Source organism: Protopterus annectens, chromosome 6.part0 (genome assembly GCF_019279795.1).
Source record: "Protopterus annectens isolate FY-2018-M chromosome 6.part0, PAN1.0, whole genome shotgun sequence".
In the NCBI taxonomy this organism is placed as follows: domain Eukaryota; kingdom Metazoa; phylum Chordata; order Ceratodontiformes; family Protopteridae; genus Protopterus; species Protopterus annectens.
The window spans coordinates 976,115,451-976,133,394 of record NC_056737.1 but is presented as its reverse complement, the minus strand read 5'-3'; the positions used below and the strand labels follow the sequence as shown (position 1 = coordinate 976,133,394).

Here is a 17,944-nt window from a genome sequence, read left to right as displayed (position 1 = left end):
CAGAGCTGGTGTTTTCTCTGGGTGATACAGTATCTGGTGAGCCGCTTTTGAGCTGGTTGAAATGGAGTTGGCTGGAAAACTCTAACCACCCTAGTTGCTTCAAGTTAGTGCAGTGGTGCGTTCTAAAGGTGGAATTTGTGGCAAATCTAGCTATGTGATTGTAACAAGAAGCAAGTTTGTTAAGGGTTGTCTTGTTTAGGTTTGTAAAGAGGGGAGGCATAGAAAAGAGTTGATAGTAGGTGTGTGCTGGCAATTGTAATTTAAGCGTGAGGAGTGAGAAAGTGTTTTACTTTATAGAGAGAGCCAAGCTTTTATTGACGGTTTTGATGGTAAGATTGAAATGGGTGTCAAATTTAAGGGAGTTATCAATGGTAACACCTAATAGCTTTGTGTGAGCTTCTGGTGATATAGTGATTCCATTGGAGGATGTAATAGAGAAGGTGGGGGGAAGAGTCTTGTTAGTGGGTGAGAAAGTAAGTAGTTTTGTTTTGTTGGGGTTGAGAACTAGTTGTCGACTTGAGAACCATTTTTCTATTAGGTTGAAGGTGTCTTGGGTTGAAGCACTGAGGTCTGCCAGGTTGGAGGCAGTGCTGATGATAGTCGAATCATCTGCATATTGAATGCATGTGGCATGGGGGTGATTGTGGGCAGGTCATTAACAAAGATGGTGAAGAGAAGAGGGCCAAGAATAGATCCTTGGGGAACTCCAAGTGTAACAGGTAGGCATGTAGATAATTTGTCCTGCCATAGAACAGCCTGTTGCCTATTGGACAGGTAGGATTGGAACCATTTCAGCGTGGAATTGCTGAGTGATAGTTTTTAATGTATGGAGGAGTTGAATGTGGTTCACCATATCAAAGGCCTTGGAGAGGTCTAAGAAAAGAGCAGATGATAGTTTATTATTGTTTCTGAAGTTATTGATGGTATTAGAAAAGGATAGTAGGGCTGATGTGGTACTGTGATTTGGCCTGAAGCCATGTTGGGAGTTAGCTAGAATTTTATTTTTGGTGAGGTGTTCCATCAGTTGTTTGTGGACACACTTTTCCATAATTTTGGCCAGGGGTGAGAGTATAGCTATAGGTCTGTAGTTGGTTAGCTCTAGTGAGCTACCACCTTTATGGAGAGGAATAATGTGGGACATTTTCCATATGGAGGGATGAAGGCTTCTGACAAGGCACGGTTTATGATTATGGAGACGGATAGGAAATGGCCTCAGCTGCTTTTTGCAGAAACTCAGCTGGGAGAAGGTCAGCTGCTAGCTTAGTGGGTTTTAGTTTTTAAGAAGAGATGTTATAAAGGATATGGGTACTGGATCGAAGGTAAATAGATGATCTGATGTAGTTGTAGTATTCTGCTGGCATGGGTAGTGGAGTGGGCTGGTTGTTTGTTTGAATTGTGTGGCCAGGGATTGTATAGTTTCTGTGAAGAAACTATTGAATGTGTTAGCAATGTTTACAGGGCACTGTTGTTTGCAAGTTGTTGGAGTGGGGGTGGTTGCCTGGCCTGGGTGCAGGAGCTTGTTTAAGCCTGCCCAGAATTTTTGTGGATTATTAAGGTGTTTGTGTTGGAGGTGGAGGAAGAAGTTTTTTTTATCATTTAAGATCATTCTTTTAGTTTCATTTCTAAGTTGCCGGAAGGTTTGGTGGCATTCATCACATTTGGGTTATCCCTGCCAGGGTAGCCCTCGGCCAGCCCAAATGGCAGAGGCTTAGTATTTCTGCATCGGTTGCTGTCGCTTCAGGACTGACGTCAGGTCATCAGTAGTATAAAGTAAGGCAGCCAACGCCATTACATCAGTTTTTCTTGTCCCAACCTGTCAGGAGCCCCCAAGTGGGAGCCAGGGTCTGGTGGAAAATCCCCACCAGTAGAAACTAAATACCAATATGTCCCTTGTAAGGAAAGAGAAGAAAGAGAGGGGATGGAGGGAGGGAAACCCAGACTGCAACACTGAATACACTCAAACATCTACATTTATGGTAAGTGTACACAACTGCACTATGCTCTTCGTGTTTCATTGTTGCAGTCATCACATTTGGGTTTATTGCCAAAGCTGAGGAAAAGGGTGGAGGCAGTCAAAGAAACTAGGGGCTGGATAGGATGCCCTGCAAGACTGCAGAGGCAAATCCTGCCCTGGATTTGGAGAAGATAGGCAGGTGGTAATGATTGGTGAAGGTGTGAACAGATGTCCAGGTGGCAGCCTCCAGGATGTCCCTTGTGGGGACTCCTCTGAGGAAAGCTACAGAGGTGGAGGCTGCTCTGGTGGAGTGAATCCTGACCCCCTTGTGAGGAGGCTTTCCATGTTGTTTGTAGCAGAAATGGATGCAGTGTGGTATCTGTTTGGAAATGGCTTTGCCCTCTACCCCTGCAGCAAAGCTAACCAGCAATTGATCAGACTTTCTGATGGATTTAGTCCTGTCTAGCTAAAATCGGAGCTGTCTGTGCACATCTAGAGAGCACAGAATCCTTTCCCCCTTGTTCTGTGGGTTAGGGAAAAGTTGGGCAAATGAATGGATTGATTGAGAGCCACACTGGACACCACCTTGGGCATTAAGGATGGGTGAGTCCTGAGGGATAGCCTGTCAGCATGGAAGATGATGAAGTGCTCCAAAGCCATGAGTGCTTGCAGCTCAGAGACCCTTCTGGCTGAAGTGATGGTCAGAAGGAAAGCTGTCTTCCAGAAGAGAAATTTTAGCTCTGCTGAAGAGACAGGTTCAAAGGGAGTGGTTCATAGGTTCATACTAGGCTATCTGCCCTAGGGCATTTATAAGCCTAGCCAGAATGTGTTTGGCTTTCGCCAGCCATTTTAAATTTATTTTGCTATGCCCTTTTTCGAGGTTAGTATACTGTGCCTCTGTCTAACAGTGACACAGAAGTGATACCCGGGGTAAACCTACGATCTCCCATCCACTCATCAAGATTCCTCTTGAAGAGAGTCAATGAGGGACTCTGCCTAACCTGGACTGGGATTTTATTCCAGAGTGAAGGGAGCCTCTGGGTTATGAATCTGTCCCTCCAGCATGTCCTATTTATTTCAGTGCTGAGGTTCAAGTCTCTCGAGCGCGTAGCTCGATGGGATTTGGATTTATTGAGGTGCAGCATGTCCATTAATTCCGGGTTGGACATGGCTTTATACATCAGGCACAGATCGCCTCTGAACAGGCGGTATGCCACTGAGTAGAGCTGGAGTTTCTTTAACCGGGCAGCATATGGCATCTGTTTGAGCCCTTTGATCCTCTTGGTGAGGTACTTTTGGGGTCTTTCCAGTTGCTGCAGGTGTCTGGTAATGTACATCCCAAAAGGGGCATTGTACTCAATTATGGGCCTGATGAGGGATGAGTACAGAGGCACGATGACCTCCCCTGATCTAGATGTGAATCCCTTCATGATTAGGTGAGCTATATAAAATGTTTTTCTAACCACTTTGGCCACGTGGTTGTCAAATGAGAGATTGCTATCAACTTGGGTCCCCAGGTCCCTAATTACTTCTTCTGTACTTAATGGATTACCACCTATGTGGTAATTTGTGGGCACTTTGTTTTTGCCAAAGGGGATGACTATACACTTTTTGGCATTTAGCTTGAGGCCATGGCTCTGGCACCAGTTGTCTGTTTCTATGAGGCCCTTTTGGAGGATGGTTGTGTCGGATGGAGAGTCGATTATGGCACCCAGTTTGCAGTCATCTGCGAACTTGGTCAGCCACAGTCCTTCCGTGTTGGCCTGTACCTCCGAGAAATATATACCGAACAAGAGAGGTCCCAGGACTGAGCCTTGTGGGACACCACTTGTAACTGGTTTGGAGTCTGACATGGCTCCAGCAATTCTAACCATGTGGGTTCTGTTCTTGAGCCAGTTTGCAATCCATCTAGTGACATAGGGGTTTATATTTAAGCTGGTGAGCTTATCTATAATGCCCGAGTGGGGTATTGTATCGAAGGCTTTTGCGAGGTCCAGGTAGGCTGTGTGGACCACCTTCCCTCGTCAATGGCCTTGGTGACTGTTTCAAAGAAATCAACCAGGTTTAAGAGGCAGGATCTGCCCTTAACAAAGCCGAACTGGGTAGGATCCAGTGTCTGTAGGTCCCCAATATCTTTATTTATGAGGTCCATGATGATCCTTTCCATAGCTTTGCAGACCAAGCTAGTCAGGCTTATGGGGCGATAGTTTCCAGGATCCGTTGAGGCACCACCTTTACGGAGAGGGACCACTGTTGCTGTACGCCACTCTTTGGGCACATATCCTGTAGTAAGGCTGAGACTGAACAGTAGTTTTATGTTTGGGTTTAGCTCTTCTTGGAGTTCATGTAGGACGCAGCCCGGGACACCGTCTGGTCCCATTGATGCTGTGTTTTCTGCTTTGGAGAGGGCGGCTCTTACCTGAGCATCTGAGATGTCAGGGGGGCAGCACTCTGCTGGGATAGATATTTGCCCTTTGGTGGGAGGGGGTTTACGCTGAACCTGTCAGCTAGGATGTTGGCAATGTCTGTGGGTTCCGTGTATTTTTTGTCATTTTGGACTAATTCTAAGCATATCTGGGAATTACCACCCAGGTTCCTAACATAACTAAAGAAAGCCTTGTGATTATCCTTAGTGTCCTGTGCAATTTTTCTCTTGAAGCTGGCCTTAGACAATTTTATGTGTGCCCATAGTTTTTTGCTAATACTGATCAGTGATGCCTTCCCTTTTTTGGATTTTGCTCTATCATTTAGTAGCTTCCTCCTTCTATTGTATAGTTTGTTTATGGCTGGGGTCCACCAGACAGGACGTCTGCCTTTGGAGGATTGGGTCTTGGTTTTATTTGGGATCGCATGATCCATGCATTCGTAAAGGTGTTCATAGAATGTGTTTATAAAGGATTCTGCGGTCTGGGCCGTATTTTCCACAGGCCCGGGGGCTTTGAAGGATTCCACTTCGGTTTTGAGGAGTGTGAAATTTGCTTTAGAGAAGTTTTTCACTGTGGTTTTCTGGGCAGGGGGTGTGGTCGGGATGTGAATATTCAGTGAGATTAGCTTATGGTCTGATCTTACCAGTGAGGGATATACTTCTGGTCTGGAGCATAGAGTCCCCATGTTGGTGATGATCAGGTCCAGTATGTTTTCCCCTCTTGTGGGAGTGGTAACAAGTTGTTCCATAGCATTTGAGTTTATAAATTCTAGGAACCTTTGGGCTAGGGTGTTGGAGCTAGAGTAATGCTCCCAGTCTATGTTTGGGTAGTTGAAGTCGTCCAATATAATGGTGTTTGGAGAGACCTTCATATTTTCCAGTGTTCTCAGAAAGGCCGAGCGGGGTTCCTGGGTTTGGGAGGGTGGTCTATAGCAGGCTATAAACTGGAAGGCAGTTTTACCCACTGTTAGTTGCACATGGATAGTCTCTGATGCTTCGCGCTTTGCCACCAACCTGGAGGTGTGGGTATCTTTGATGAATATCGATACTCCCCCTCCTTTTGTGGTTTGGTCCAAGTTTTGGGGCTGAAAAGCATGGTATGAGGTATAACCTGGTAGAGCTGGGGTGCTCTCGGGAGCCCTGAACCAGGTTTCTGTTACTGCACAGATATCGATGTTCTCCATGCTAAGGAGAGTTTCGAGTGCATGCATCTTGAGGTTTAGACTTCTGGCGTTGAGTAGCATTACTCTTAGTTTCTTATCCCTTGTGATACCTATGGAGGTGGGTTTGTCTTTTGAGCCTTGCCTAAAAAAGGCACTATGGGGGTAGCAAGAGACTTTGCCAATATCCGAAAGCTCAGGGGTGACAGGTGCAAGCAGTCCCTAGCGAAGCATCGTGGCTTGTCGAGCATATCATCCCAAGCTGACAGGCATTGGATCCCCTTTGAATGACACCAGTACTTATGCCAATTGTTGAAATTGATCATCTTGTCTTCATATTGTGGCATCATTCTTGGTAAGGGTAAGATGCTACTCAAGGTCAGGGTCATACCGGCCTGGGCTACATGCTCAGAGAGCTCCTTTATGTCTCTTTTCATGTAGTCCAGGGAGGTACGTCTCAGGTCATTCACACCAGCATGGACAATGACTGAGTCATATTTGTACTTGCCTTGGAGTGACCTGAGTGCTTGTGTTATGTGGCGGATCCTAGCGCCCGACAGGCTGCTCACCATGACCCTCTCCTTGTTCAGCCTGGTGAGCGGGACGCCAGTTTACTGGCTTTGTGAGATATGTGTTGCACGTGTTTTGTTTTGGGGTAGCGGTTGCTTGGGTGTCTGCTTTGGAGGTCTCTGCTGCTTAGGCAGATCTTTATTTAGAGCCTCCGAGTATGTTTTTGTGTGATTATGTGTTTGGTTTGCTGTCGTGGTAGGTCTATGAGAGACTGGAATTGTAGTGAGTGTGGTTTCCTTCTCCTCCTGACTGGTTATGCCAGTACTGAGTTGAGAGAGCTTAGCCTCCAGTTTGGCTATATGGTTGCATCTCTCACATGTGCTGGAATTTGTTGGGAGGAGGAGAGGGTTGAGCTTTTCCAATAAAAAGTTAAAGTCCCAAGCTGGGGTTGGTGCTCTTCTGGGGGGTCTCAAGTTGCTAGCCCCTCTTAGGAACTGTTTTGATCAGAGGGTGTGAGAAAAAGGGGCTGCTCAGTGGGAAAATGAGCAGAGACAGCAGAGGCATGAATTTTAATAGAAGAAAAAGACAGCCCACTGTGTAGCAGGTCAACTAAGTAATCCAGGATGAGAGGGAGGGAGGGCTGTGCCATATTGGTTCCCTTAGCCTGAATCTAGGTGCAGAACCTTTTCCATCTGTCAGTGTAAGGCTTCCTAGTGCTAGGGAGTCTGGTCTCTCGTATAATATATAGAACCTGTTTGCTGAAGTTGGCAAATTGATTGGGGGTTAGGGAATAAGCCAAGCTGGCAGATCGAGTGTCTGCAATTGGGGATGCATGAATTCCCCTTCCCTCTGGGTCAGGAAGTTTGGAATCTGAGGAGATGCCAAGGTGGCAGAGGGGACAGGCTGCACAGCAGGGGGTACCAGTGCTGGTGAGGCCAGTCTGGAGCTATAAGAATTATCCTTGGTTTTCCTCCTTTATTTTGAGCAGTACCCTGGGGATGAGAGGTAGTGGAGGAAAGGCACAGACCGATAGATTGACCCAGGGGAAGGACAGGGTATCCACTTTCCTAGCCCTGCAGTGATGCTCCCTCGTGCAGAACTTGCTGAGCTGATGGTTGGTGTTGGAGGGAAAGAGGTCGACCTTCGCAGTGCCCCATTTCTGAGTTATTAGGGTGAAGGTTCTTCTGTTGAGCTGTCACAGATTTCTGCTTAAGTGGTCCACCGGAGATTTGAGAGAACCCAGTAGGAATTGTGCTAACAGGTGGAGTTGCATGGCAGAGGCTGTGTGCCAAAGGGTCATGGCCAGCCTGCATAGAGGGTAGGACTGAGTCCATCCCTGCTTGTTGATGTACCACATCACAGTTGTGTCTGTTTTGATCAGGAGAGCCCCTGGGGAGAGAAGGGGCTTGAAAGCTATCAAGGCATGCTGGACAGCTATCATCTCTTTTTGGTTGATGTGCACATGGATTTGCTGTGGGCTCCATTGGCCCTATATGCACCTGCTGTCCAGGTGTGCACCCAAGGCATAATCTGATGTATCTGTGGTGAGAGTCTGGGTAGCATGGGGTGGTGAGAAAGGTAGTCCTTTGTTGAGGGAGCATGCTGTTGCCCACCAAAGAAAATCTTTTCTGAGGCAAGGTATTATAGGTATAAGAATTTCCAGGTCTTGAGAGTGCTGACCAAAGGCTTTTTAAGGTACCATTGAAGTTTCCTCATATGCAGTCTGGCATACGGAAGGAATAGAATGCAAGATGCCATGAACCCCAGAGCTTGCAGGACTTTCCTTGCAGATAGTTGGGGTCTGGTGGCTAGTTGAGAGAAGTAGACTGTCAGGAAGGTTTGCTTTTCTGGTGAAAGGAATGCCATCTGGGATGCCGTGTCCAGGCTTGCTCCCAGGAATATAATCCTTTGGGTAGGGACCTGTTTGGATTTCTTTTTGTTGATTGTGTACCCTAGAGAAGTTAATAGGGACTTTACAAAGCCAGGTGCTTGAGCAGCTTTTCCTGGCTGTCTGCCTGAATTAGGCAGTCATCTAAGTATGGGTAAATCTGGATATTCCTTTGTCTGTAAAAGGCAATGGCCAGAGCCAGACATTTTGTGAAAACCCTGGGAGCAGTAGATAAGTCAAAGGGAAGCGCAGAGAACTGAAAGTGATGAGATCCTGCCCTGAAACGGAGATATTTCCTGCATGATTCCCTAATATGGAGGTAGGCCTCCTTTAGGTCTAGGGTGGCTAGCCAAGCATCCTTGGAGAGCATGGGAAGCATCTGCTGGACGGTGAGCATTTTGAATTTTGGGATCACCAGAAAGGTATTTAGAATGGATAGATCGAGGATTGGGTGCCAGGTGCCCTCTTTCTTAGGTACCAGAAAAAGTCTGGAGTAGAAACCTTGGCCTTTCTGTTCTGCAGGAACATGGTCTACTGCCCTCATGGAGAGCAGGGAAAGGACTTGCTTTTGTGCCTCTGCTCACTGGATATGAGGTAGATCTGGGGAACCCTTTTGTAGTTGGAAGGTTGTGGAAGGAAAATTTGTATCTCCGGGACACTACGTTGAGAACCCATCGGTCATTGGTAATGGTGGCCCGGGTGTTTGCATGAAAGGAGTGTTTTCCTCCTAGGGGCAAGTGGAGGTGGGCAGAGGGAGGGGGTTGGGGAGGAGAATAATTGTGTGTTCTTACCATAAGGGAGTGGCTTAGAACTCCCTGGTTTTGAAGTGGAGGTAGTCCACTGCTTAGATCTCTGCATTCCCTGTGGCTGCTGTCTGTGGGGTCTGGTTCTCTGGGATCTGGACTGAACTGACCTGGTGGCAGCAGGAAAGGACCAGTGCTTGGAGGGAAAATGCCTGCTGGACTTGTATGAAATCCTTAACTGTCTGCATAGATTTTGCTTTTTCTTCCATCCTTTTAAAGACCTCTTCTGCCTTAGTGCCAAATAAGTTGTCTTTGTGCAAGGGGGCATCCAACAATTTAGATTTAACATTGTCTGGCAAGGGCTGTTCCTTAAGCCATGCATGCCTTCTAAGGACAGAACTGGTGACTGCTGCCCTGCAAGAAGCTTCTAGGACATCAAAACCGCAGTGCAAGGTGTATTTAGTTACTTGGCTTGCAGAATGCATTAACTCTTGTAACTCTTTAGATTCTGCACAAACAGGAAAGGAAGACATTTTTTTGTTTGAGGAGTTCCAGGGTATGTTGCTGAAATTTTAGCATATGGAACTGTCAATTTAGTGCTCTGATAGCAAGAGTAGCTGAGCTGTACACTTTTTTAACCCATCTGTCTAGTGCTTGGGAATCCCTATCTGAGGGGGTGGGATTCTTAACAGAGGTTGCTTTAATTTCTTTAGGCCCTTGAGAAATTACCTCATGGTCAGCAGTAGGATTTTTAAAAATAAATTTGTGTGACTCAGGGACTCTGTAATACCTGTCTGGTTTTCCTGGGTGCAGGAGGGAGGGTGTCAGGAATCAAGCTGGATTCCAGGAAAAACATCCTCCATAACATCCAGGACTGGGGGGAAGGCCAGGGGTCTGTGCTGTGGAAGATCTAAGAATTCCCTGGGTCACTTTTTAGACTGAGGGTAGTCCTGACTTTCCCATTGGAAATGTTCCCTTAAAGTGTGAAGGGTTTCCCCAAAGGAAAAATCCTCTGGGGGGGGGGGGGGCTGAAGGAATGGAATCCTCTGCATCAGAATCCTCATAAGCAGAGAGGGGTTGCATGTCTTCATACTCAGATGCATCAGAGTCATTGGACTCCTGTTCAGACAAATCTACAGGGAACAGATCTTTTTTTTCTTTTGGAAGGGGTAGATTGGCTTCCACTGATCAGCATGATAAGGTCTTCCACCACTTTAAATATTTGAGACTGAGTCATGAAAGCAAGTACCTGAGATTGGGTCGGTTTCCTGGGTGTGGTTCGTAACCTGGGCCTAAGAAACTCGGTAGTTTTTGAATGAACAGTAGCCGTGAAAGAAGTTGTCGGTTTGTGTTGAGAATCGGTAGTGTGAAGGACTTCCTTGGAAGCTGGTGCCTGCTCAGTGGCTCAGGACCCATCCAAGGTAGAGATGACTGCAGGATTCTTAGTCAAAGTAGAGTTTTGTGGCATACCGGACTCCGAAAGGGTCTCAGTAGTGGCCTGCAAATCCACAGAAGCGGGCATCATGGGCTGCAAAAGTGCCTGACTGAGGACCGGAGAATTGACTAGCTTAATGGGAGTGTCGTCAATAGGTTTGGACCTGTGCGGTCTGTCTTTATCTTTATGTTTTTTCGGAAGATCTCCTTCAGATGGCTTACCGAAGCCATATTGGAATTCTAGGACTGTAAGTAAAAATATCTAGCTACAATAAGGGCCTGATGACGTAAAGTTCTGGTGTTGAACAAAGCACAGAAGTGACAGTGGAGGACCTCATGGTCTGGGCCTAAGCAAGTGATGCAGCAAGAATGAAAGTCTCGGTGTGGTATTTGCTTTCCACAGGTGAGACAATTGTTAACTTTTTCCGACATCAGTTAGTGTAAGAAAAAAGGATCCCCAATGGGGTACTTAGCTTTAGAAGACTTCAGCTTCAATTCGGAAGACAAAACTCAGGTAGCGACCGACCGACACTCATGCGGACTGCTTCTGCTTTGGGCTCCATGGCAAGAAAGACTGATGTAATGGCATCGGCTGCCTTACCTTATACTACTAACGACCGGACATCAGTCCTGAATCAACAGCAACTGATGCAGAAATACTAAGCCTCTGGTATTCAGGCCAACCGAGGACTACCCTGGCAGGGATAACACAAATGTGATCACTGCAACAGTGAAACATGAAGAACATCATGCCATTACAACCCTTGCTGTCCCCCTATATGTCATTGCAGCCAGTGGTGTACCCTACATACCATTACAGCTAGTGCTGTTCCCTACATGCCATTACAGCCAGTGCTGTCTCCCTACATTACACCTAGTGCTGTCCCCCTACATGCCATATCAGCCAGTGCTGTCTCCCTACATGCCATTTCAGCCAGTGCTGTCCCCCTACATGCCATTACAGCCAATGTTGTTCCCCTACATGCCATTACAGCCAGTGTTGTTCCCCTACATGCCATTACAGCCAGTGCTGTCCCCCTACATGCCATTACAGCCAATGTTGTTCCCCTACATGCCATTACAGCCTGTGTTGTCCCCCTTCTTGCTACACTGCTGCCATGGAAGTAACTTTGCTATATCCTGTCAGGGATGAAGTCTGAAGGAAAGAAAAGAAAAACTTAAAAGAAATGTTGCTGACATACCCATACGTCATTGTTTATTCATTTATTTTTGGACTTATGTTCATTGTCAGTAAGGGGTCAGTGGGCAGTGCTTTTGTTTTAGTTATATGCACTATACATGTTAAACATTATAAACACAAATGCTGAATACTTATACAAGGTTAATACTTATGAATAAAGATGTGTTCATTAAATATTAGCCTAGTATAAGGGTCTAGTATTTGGCTTTATGTTTCTAATGTTTAATACCTGTCCGGATCTAAGCATCAATGGAAGCAATAGGAAATAGTAAAACTGAAAGCACCTGCACCCTCAAACTGATGTCATCACAATGCTAAGCATATTTTAAAAAACTGCACATGGTTTGGTGGTTTTTTCAAGTTAAACATAGCAGCAGTGAATGTATAAATGCAGCACCAAAGCAGCCTGACTTTTTGATTGCACATGATCTTTAAGGGACCATTTTGTTTTTCTGGGAAAACAGCACTTGTGACTTCAGGTAAAAGCAGTTTGACCTTACAGAAGATGATCTGTTTTAGCCAAAAATAAATTACAGTACATCACAAAACATTTTACACCAAGTTAAGGAAAATTAGCAGGCAAGAGTAAAATACTTATAGACCATTTATGAGTAACATGTATTTGCAAACTACTAATGCATACCATCTGACTTACCAGGCTTTGACCGGATAGTACCTCCAGCAGTGCCATAAGGATCTTGCCATCCTGAATGTCAAGAAGCAGGTCCTTCACTTCCATAGCAGGTGAATGCTAAAAGGAGAAGAAAAAAAAACACATTATGATCTCAAGATTAGCAATCAACTCATAAGTTAAATGGGAAGTCAAGAAATGAACCCCTGTAATTAATACACAGGTGGGCAAAAGACTAAGGTGGTGAAAAGCTGATCACTAAATTTATGGAAGATTAAACTACCAACAGACTCACAAGCAAAAGGACTAAAATGAAAAGCAATCTGGTTTCTATACTGCCTAGTTTTAGTACAAAGAAAAAGTGCCAGGTTTGACATAAAGCTGTATACCGTGCCTCACCTTCTTCATTCAAAAAATTCTGCACAAAGCCAAAAATAGTGGAGGAGGAAGTAAAGCCTCAATGTCAGGGACATTTTTAAAATACTACTCTAATTCACTTAAAAGAATTAATAGTGCAACAGGTTTTCAATTAATATGCATTTTCAGAAAAATAGTATGAAACTGTAATGTCTGATGGAAAGCCTCAGTGGTATACAAAAAAAATCAAGCATTTTGGGAAGGGACAGGACAAAAACATGAGGTAAAATTAAGAGCTATTCAGCAAAATCAGGGACAGTTGAGAGGTTCCATGTACACACAAGTGCATAATGACTGAAAAGCAGTAGTCACAGTCCAGTTAGATTCCATGGATTCACCAATGCATGTCTGCTTCAGTGCAGACCCGATAATAATTTTGGTTTAGTGAAAGGTAGCTCATGCCTGCTCAACCTTGTTGACTTCTTTGAGTAAGTCAACAGAATTGTGGATGAGGGTAAGGCAGTTCATACAGCCTACCTCGATTTGGCCAAGGTCTTTGATACCATTCTCCACTCAGGAATTATTGATAAACTCACCAAACTAGGTATCAACCCCTATATCACTAGGTAGGTTGCAAATTGGCTCACAGCTAGAACCCACAGTATGAAAGTAGCAGACTCCAGGTAAGACTGGCAACCAGTCATGAGTGGAGTCCCACAGGGATCAGTCATGGGTCCTCTCCTGTTTGGCATCTACTTCTCAGAAGTCCAGGCCAACACAGACGGACTCTGGCTGACCAAGTTCACAGACGGCTGCAAGCTGGGAGCCATTATTAACTTCCCAAGTGATGCAGACATTCTACAGAAAGGTCTCACTGAGACCAATGACTGGTATTGAAACCATGGCTTAAGTTTAATGCCAAAAAATGTGTCGTCATCCCCTTTGGGAAAAACTCAGTTCCCACTAATTACCACATTGATGGGAGCCCACTGAACACTGAATGCATTATTACACATCTGGGGACACAGGTTGACTGCAACCTCTCCTTCGACCACCACATTGCCACTGTGGTGAGAAAGTCCTTCTATGTGGCACATCTCATTACCAAGGGTTTTGCATTCAGGAAGAAAGAAGTCATCATCTCTCTCTACTCTTCCCTCATTAGGCCAATCATCGAGTACAATGCCCCATTTGGCATGTACCTCACTAGACACATGCAACAGCTGGAAAGGCCACAAAAGTACCTCATGAAGAGGACCCTAGGCCTTAAACACGTCCTACATGGGCAGACTCAAAAAACTCCAGCTATTCTCTGTCTCATATTGTCTACTAAGAGATGATCTCTGCTTAACTTACAAAGCCATGTCTGACCCAGCTCTGTTAGGAATTCTACATCTAAAGAAATCCCAATCCCTCCACACCACACACTCCAGAGATCTCAACCTCACTACCACAATTAACTGAACATGCTGGAGGGACAGGTTCATAACCCAGAGACTGCCCATGCTCTGGAATAGACTTCCCATACATGTTAAGCAGAGCACCTCAGTGGCCCTGTTCAAGAGAAATCTTGACGAGTGGATGGGAAATACAAAATTCACCCCAGGGATGACGCCAGTGGCTCTACTCAACAGAGGCACTGGGAACTAACGTTGGGTGGCACATCAGGGCATTTCTATGGGCTAGGCTTGTAAAGGCTCCAGGGCCATTAGCTCAGTACACACATATGAACCTATGTACTTCAAGAAAAAATGTTGGCTTGGTAAAATGCTGCTTCTACCAGCAAATGCTTAACATAAATATAAAAAACATAAACAATATAGACATATGAAACTAACCTGCATAAAACACTAATCAGGATTTTTAATAGTCACCTGAAAGGCTTGCATTCAAACATTGCATCTTGCTTACCAACTGGACACAAAATGTGGTACAAAGATGCAGGCTGAGCCTACCTGGTATAAATCAGACAAAACCTGAAATGCTGCAGCTCAGTCTGTGGTATGTAGGAGTTAAAACTCTGACTATGACCAAGGGGACAACTAGCCACCGAGTGCTGGAGAAGCAGGACAGGGATAGTGGGAGCAAGCAGCTTACACTGGTGCACTCATGCCTGGAGGGGACTCAGTTCACTGCAATATAATAGCACCCAGTGAGGGCTGATAATAAAAGCATGCACTGTATAAGCAAAAAAGTACAGTTGTGTATACTTACCATAAATGTAGATGTTCAAGTGTATTCACTGTTGCAGTCATCACATTTGGGTTATCCTGCCAGGGGTAGCCCTCAAGTCGCCCCGAATACCAGAGGCTTAGTATTTCTACATCGGTTGCTGTCACTCCAGGATTGATGTTAGGTCGTCAGTGGTATAAAAATCAGGCAGCTGACACCATTACATCAGTGTTTCTTGCCCTGTCAGGAGCCCCCCAAATAGGGTGCTAGGTTATGGTGAAGAATACCATCAGTAGAAAGTAAATACCACAAATAAAAAGGAATCCCTGTAAGGAGAGAGGAAAACAGAGAGAGAGAGAGAGACAAGGGGGATGGAGGGAGAGAAACCAGGACTGCAACACTGAATACACTTGAACATCTACATTTATGTTAAGTGTACACAACTGTACTATGTTCTTCGTGTTGCACTGTTGCAGTCATCACATTCAGATTGATTCCCAAAGTTGAAGAAATGGGTGGAGGAAGTCAAGAAGACTGTGGGCTGGCTAGGATGCCCTGCAAGACTGCGATGGCAAAGCCTGCTCTGGATTTGGAAAAGATAGGCAGGTGGTAATGCTCGGTGAAGGTATGAACAGATGTCCATTTGGCAGCCTCCAAGATGTCCCTGGTGGGGACCACTCTGAGAAATGCTGCAGAGGTGGAGGTTGCTCTGGTAGAATGAGTCCTGACCCCCTTTGGGCATTGTTTCCCATGCTGTCTGTAGCAGAAATGGATGCTGTGTGCTATCCATTTGGAGATTGTTTGTTTGGATATGGCCTTGCCCTCTGCTCCTGCTGTGAAACGGACTAGCAATTGATCATTTTTTCTGAAAGATTTAGTCATGTCCAGATAGAATCTGAGCTGTCTTTGCACATCTAGAGAGTGCAGAATCCTTCCCCCCTTGTTTTGTGGGTTAGACAAGAAGGTGGGCAAATGTATGGATTTGTTGAGAGCCACACTGGACACCACTTTAGGCATGAAGGATGGGTTAGTCCTGAGTGAGACTCTGTCAGCATAGAAAATGATGAAGGGCTCCACAGCCATGAGTGCGTGTACCTCTGATACTCTTCTAGCTGAAGTGATGGACAGAAGCAAGGCTGTTTTCCAAGACAGAAATTTTAATTCTGCTGAAGCTGCAGGTTCAAAAGGGGGGTAGGGTGAGCTTTTCCAACACAGACTTAAGGTCCCAAGCTGGGGTAGGAGCTCTTCTGGGTGGCCTTAAGTTGTTAGCCCTTCTTAGGAACTGTTTGATGAGAGGGTGTGAGAAGAGAGGAGGCTCTATGCTGTAATGAGCAGAGATGGCAGAGGCATGAATTTTAATAGAAGAGAAGGCTAGACCCCTGTGTAATAGGTCTGCCAGGTAATCCAGGATGAGAGGTAGGGAGGGCTGTGCCATTCCGGCTCCCTTACTCTGGATCCAGGTACAAAAACTTTTCCACTTGTCAGCATAGGATTTCCTAGTGCTGGGGCATCTGACCTCATGTATAACATCTAGAACTTGTTTGCTTAGGCTGACAGCTTGAGGGGTGGTCAGGGAATAAGCCAGGCTGCCATGTTGAGGGTCTGCAATTCATAGGTTCATAGGAGGGTACTAGGCTACTGGCCCTAGGGCCTATATAAGCCTAGCCAAAAATGTACCCTGGCTTTCGCCACACAAGAAAATTATTTTCCTGTGCCCCTGTTGAGCAGAGCCACAGAAGTGATCGCCGGGGTGAATTTCCTATCTCCCATCCAATCATCCAGATTTTTCTTGAAGAGTGCTAATGAGGTGCTCCATTTGACATAGATAGGTAGTCTGTTCCAGAGTATGGGAAGTCTCTGTGACGAGGTTTATGTCACTAGAGCGTGTAACTCGGAGGGATTGTGATTTCTTTAAGTGGAGTATGTACAACAGCTCTGGGTTTGACATAGCTTTGTATGTTAGGCAGAGATCGCCTCTGAGCAGGCGATATGCGACAGAGTAAAGCTGCAGTTTTTTGAGACTGTCTGCGTAGGGCATCTCTTTGAGGCCAGTAATCCTCTTTGTGAGGCATTTCTGTGGCCTTTCCAGTTGTTTTAGATATCTTGTGAGGTACATACCAAAAGGGGCATTGTACTCTATAATGGGTCTAATGAGTGATGAGTAGAGGGGAACAATGACCTATTTTTTCCTGGATGAGAAACCTTTTGTGATGAGGTGTGCCACATAGAAGGATTTCCTGACTACTGTGGCGATGTGATTATCAAAGGAGAGACTACTGTCCACCTGTGTCCCAAGGTCTCTTATCACACTTTCAGTGGTGAGTAGACTACCACCTATGTGGTAGTTCATGGGTACTGAGTTTTTACCAAAAGGAATGACAATGCACTTTTTGGCATTGAGCTTGAGGCCATGGCTTTGACACCAGGCATCTGTCTCAGCAAGGCCCTTTTGTAGGATGTCCACATCTTTTGGAGTTTTGATTATGGCTCCTAGTTTGCAGTCATCTGCGAACTTTGTAAGCCAAAGACCTGTACTTCAGAGAAGTAGATACCAAACAGGAGAGGACCCAGGACTGAACCCTGTGGTACTCCACTTGTCACTGGTCTGAAGCTGGATTTGGAGTCTGCTACTTTCACAGTGTGGGTTCTGTCAGTGAGCCAGTTGGCAACCCATCTTGTGACATAGGGATTTATACCTAGTTTAGTGAGTTTATCTATAGTGGGGGATGGTGTCAAAAGCCTTGGCGAGATCTAGATAGGCTGTGTGAACCACCTTACCCTCATCTACGGCTTTGGTGACTGCTTCAAAGAAGTCTATCAGGTTTAGGAGACATGATCTGCCTTTTACAAACCCGAACTGAGAGGGGTCCTGAGTTGGAGATTACCAATGTCATTGTTTATAAATTCCATGATGATACGCTCCATAGCCTTGCAGACCAGGCTTGTTAGGCTAATGGGGCGGTAGTTTCCGAAGTCTGTGGTGGCTCTCCCTTTGTGGAGTGGGATAACTGTCACTGTGCGCCATTCAGTGGGCACATAGCCTGAGGTGAGGCTATGATTGAACATGGTACTTAGGTGGGGTGCCAGTTCGTTCTGTAGTTCATGTAGAACACAGCCTGGGATGTCGTCAGGTCCCATGGATGCTGTGTTCTTGGCTTTGGATAGTGTGTTTTTTACCTGTGCAGCCGTGATTACAGGAACTTTGCATTCTTCTGGTATAGAGATGGGCCCTTTAGAGGATGACAGAGGGGTAAAGTTAGCACTGAACCTATCTGCCAGGATGTTGGCAATATCCGTTGGTTCTGTATATTTAGTGCCATTGTGCTGTAACTCAGAGCAGATCTGAGTGTTGCCATTGAGATTCTTGACATATCTATAGAATGCTTTGTGGTTGTCTTTAGAGTCAGTGGCGATTTTGTTTTCATAACTACCTTTGGAGGATTTTATGAGGGATGGAGGATTTTATGAG

The 17,944-nt window shown here is 45.6% G+C and overlaps 1 protein-coding gene across 1 annotated transcript in view; it reads right to left on the bottom strand.

Annotated features, from left to right (window-relative positions):
- The window catches only part of CLMN (calmin), a 1,136,927-nt gene that overhangs the window by 629,147 nt on the left and 489,836 nt on the right, over positions 1-17,944 (bottom strand). The window contains exon 3 of the mRNA XM_044073600.1: positions 11,971-12,066. Within this exon, the coding sequence (XP_043929535.1) occupies positions 11,971-12,066 (96 nt within the window). The remainder of the gene's footprint in view (positions 1-11,970; positions 12,067-17,944) is intronic.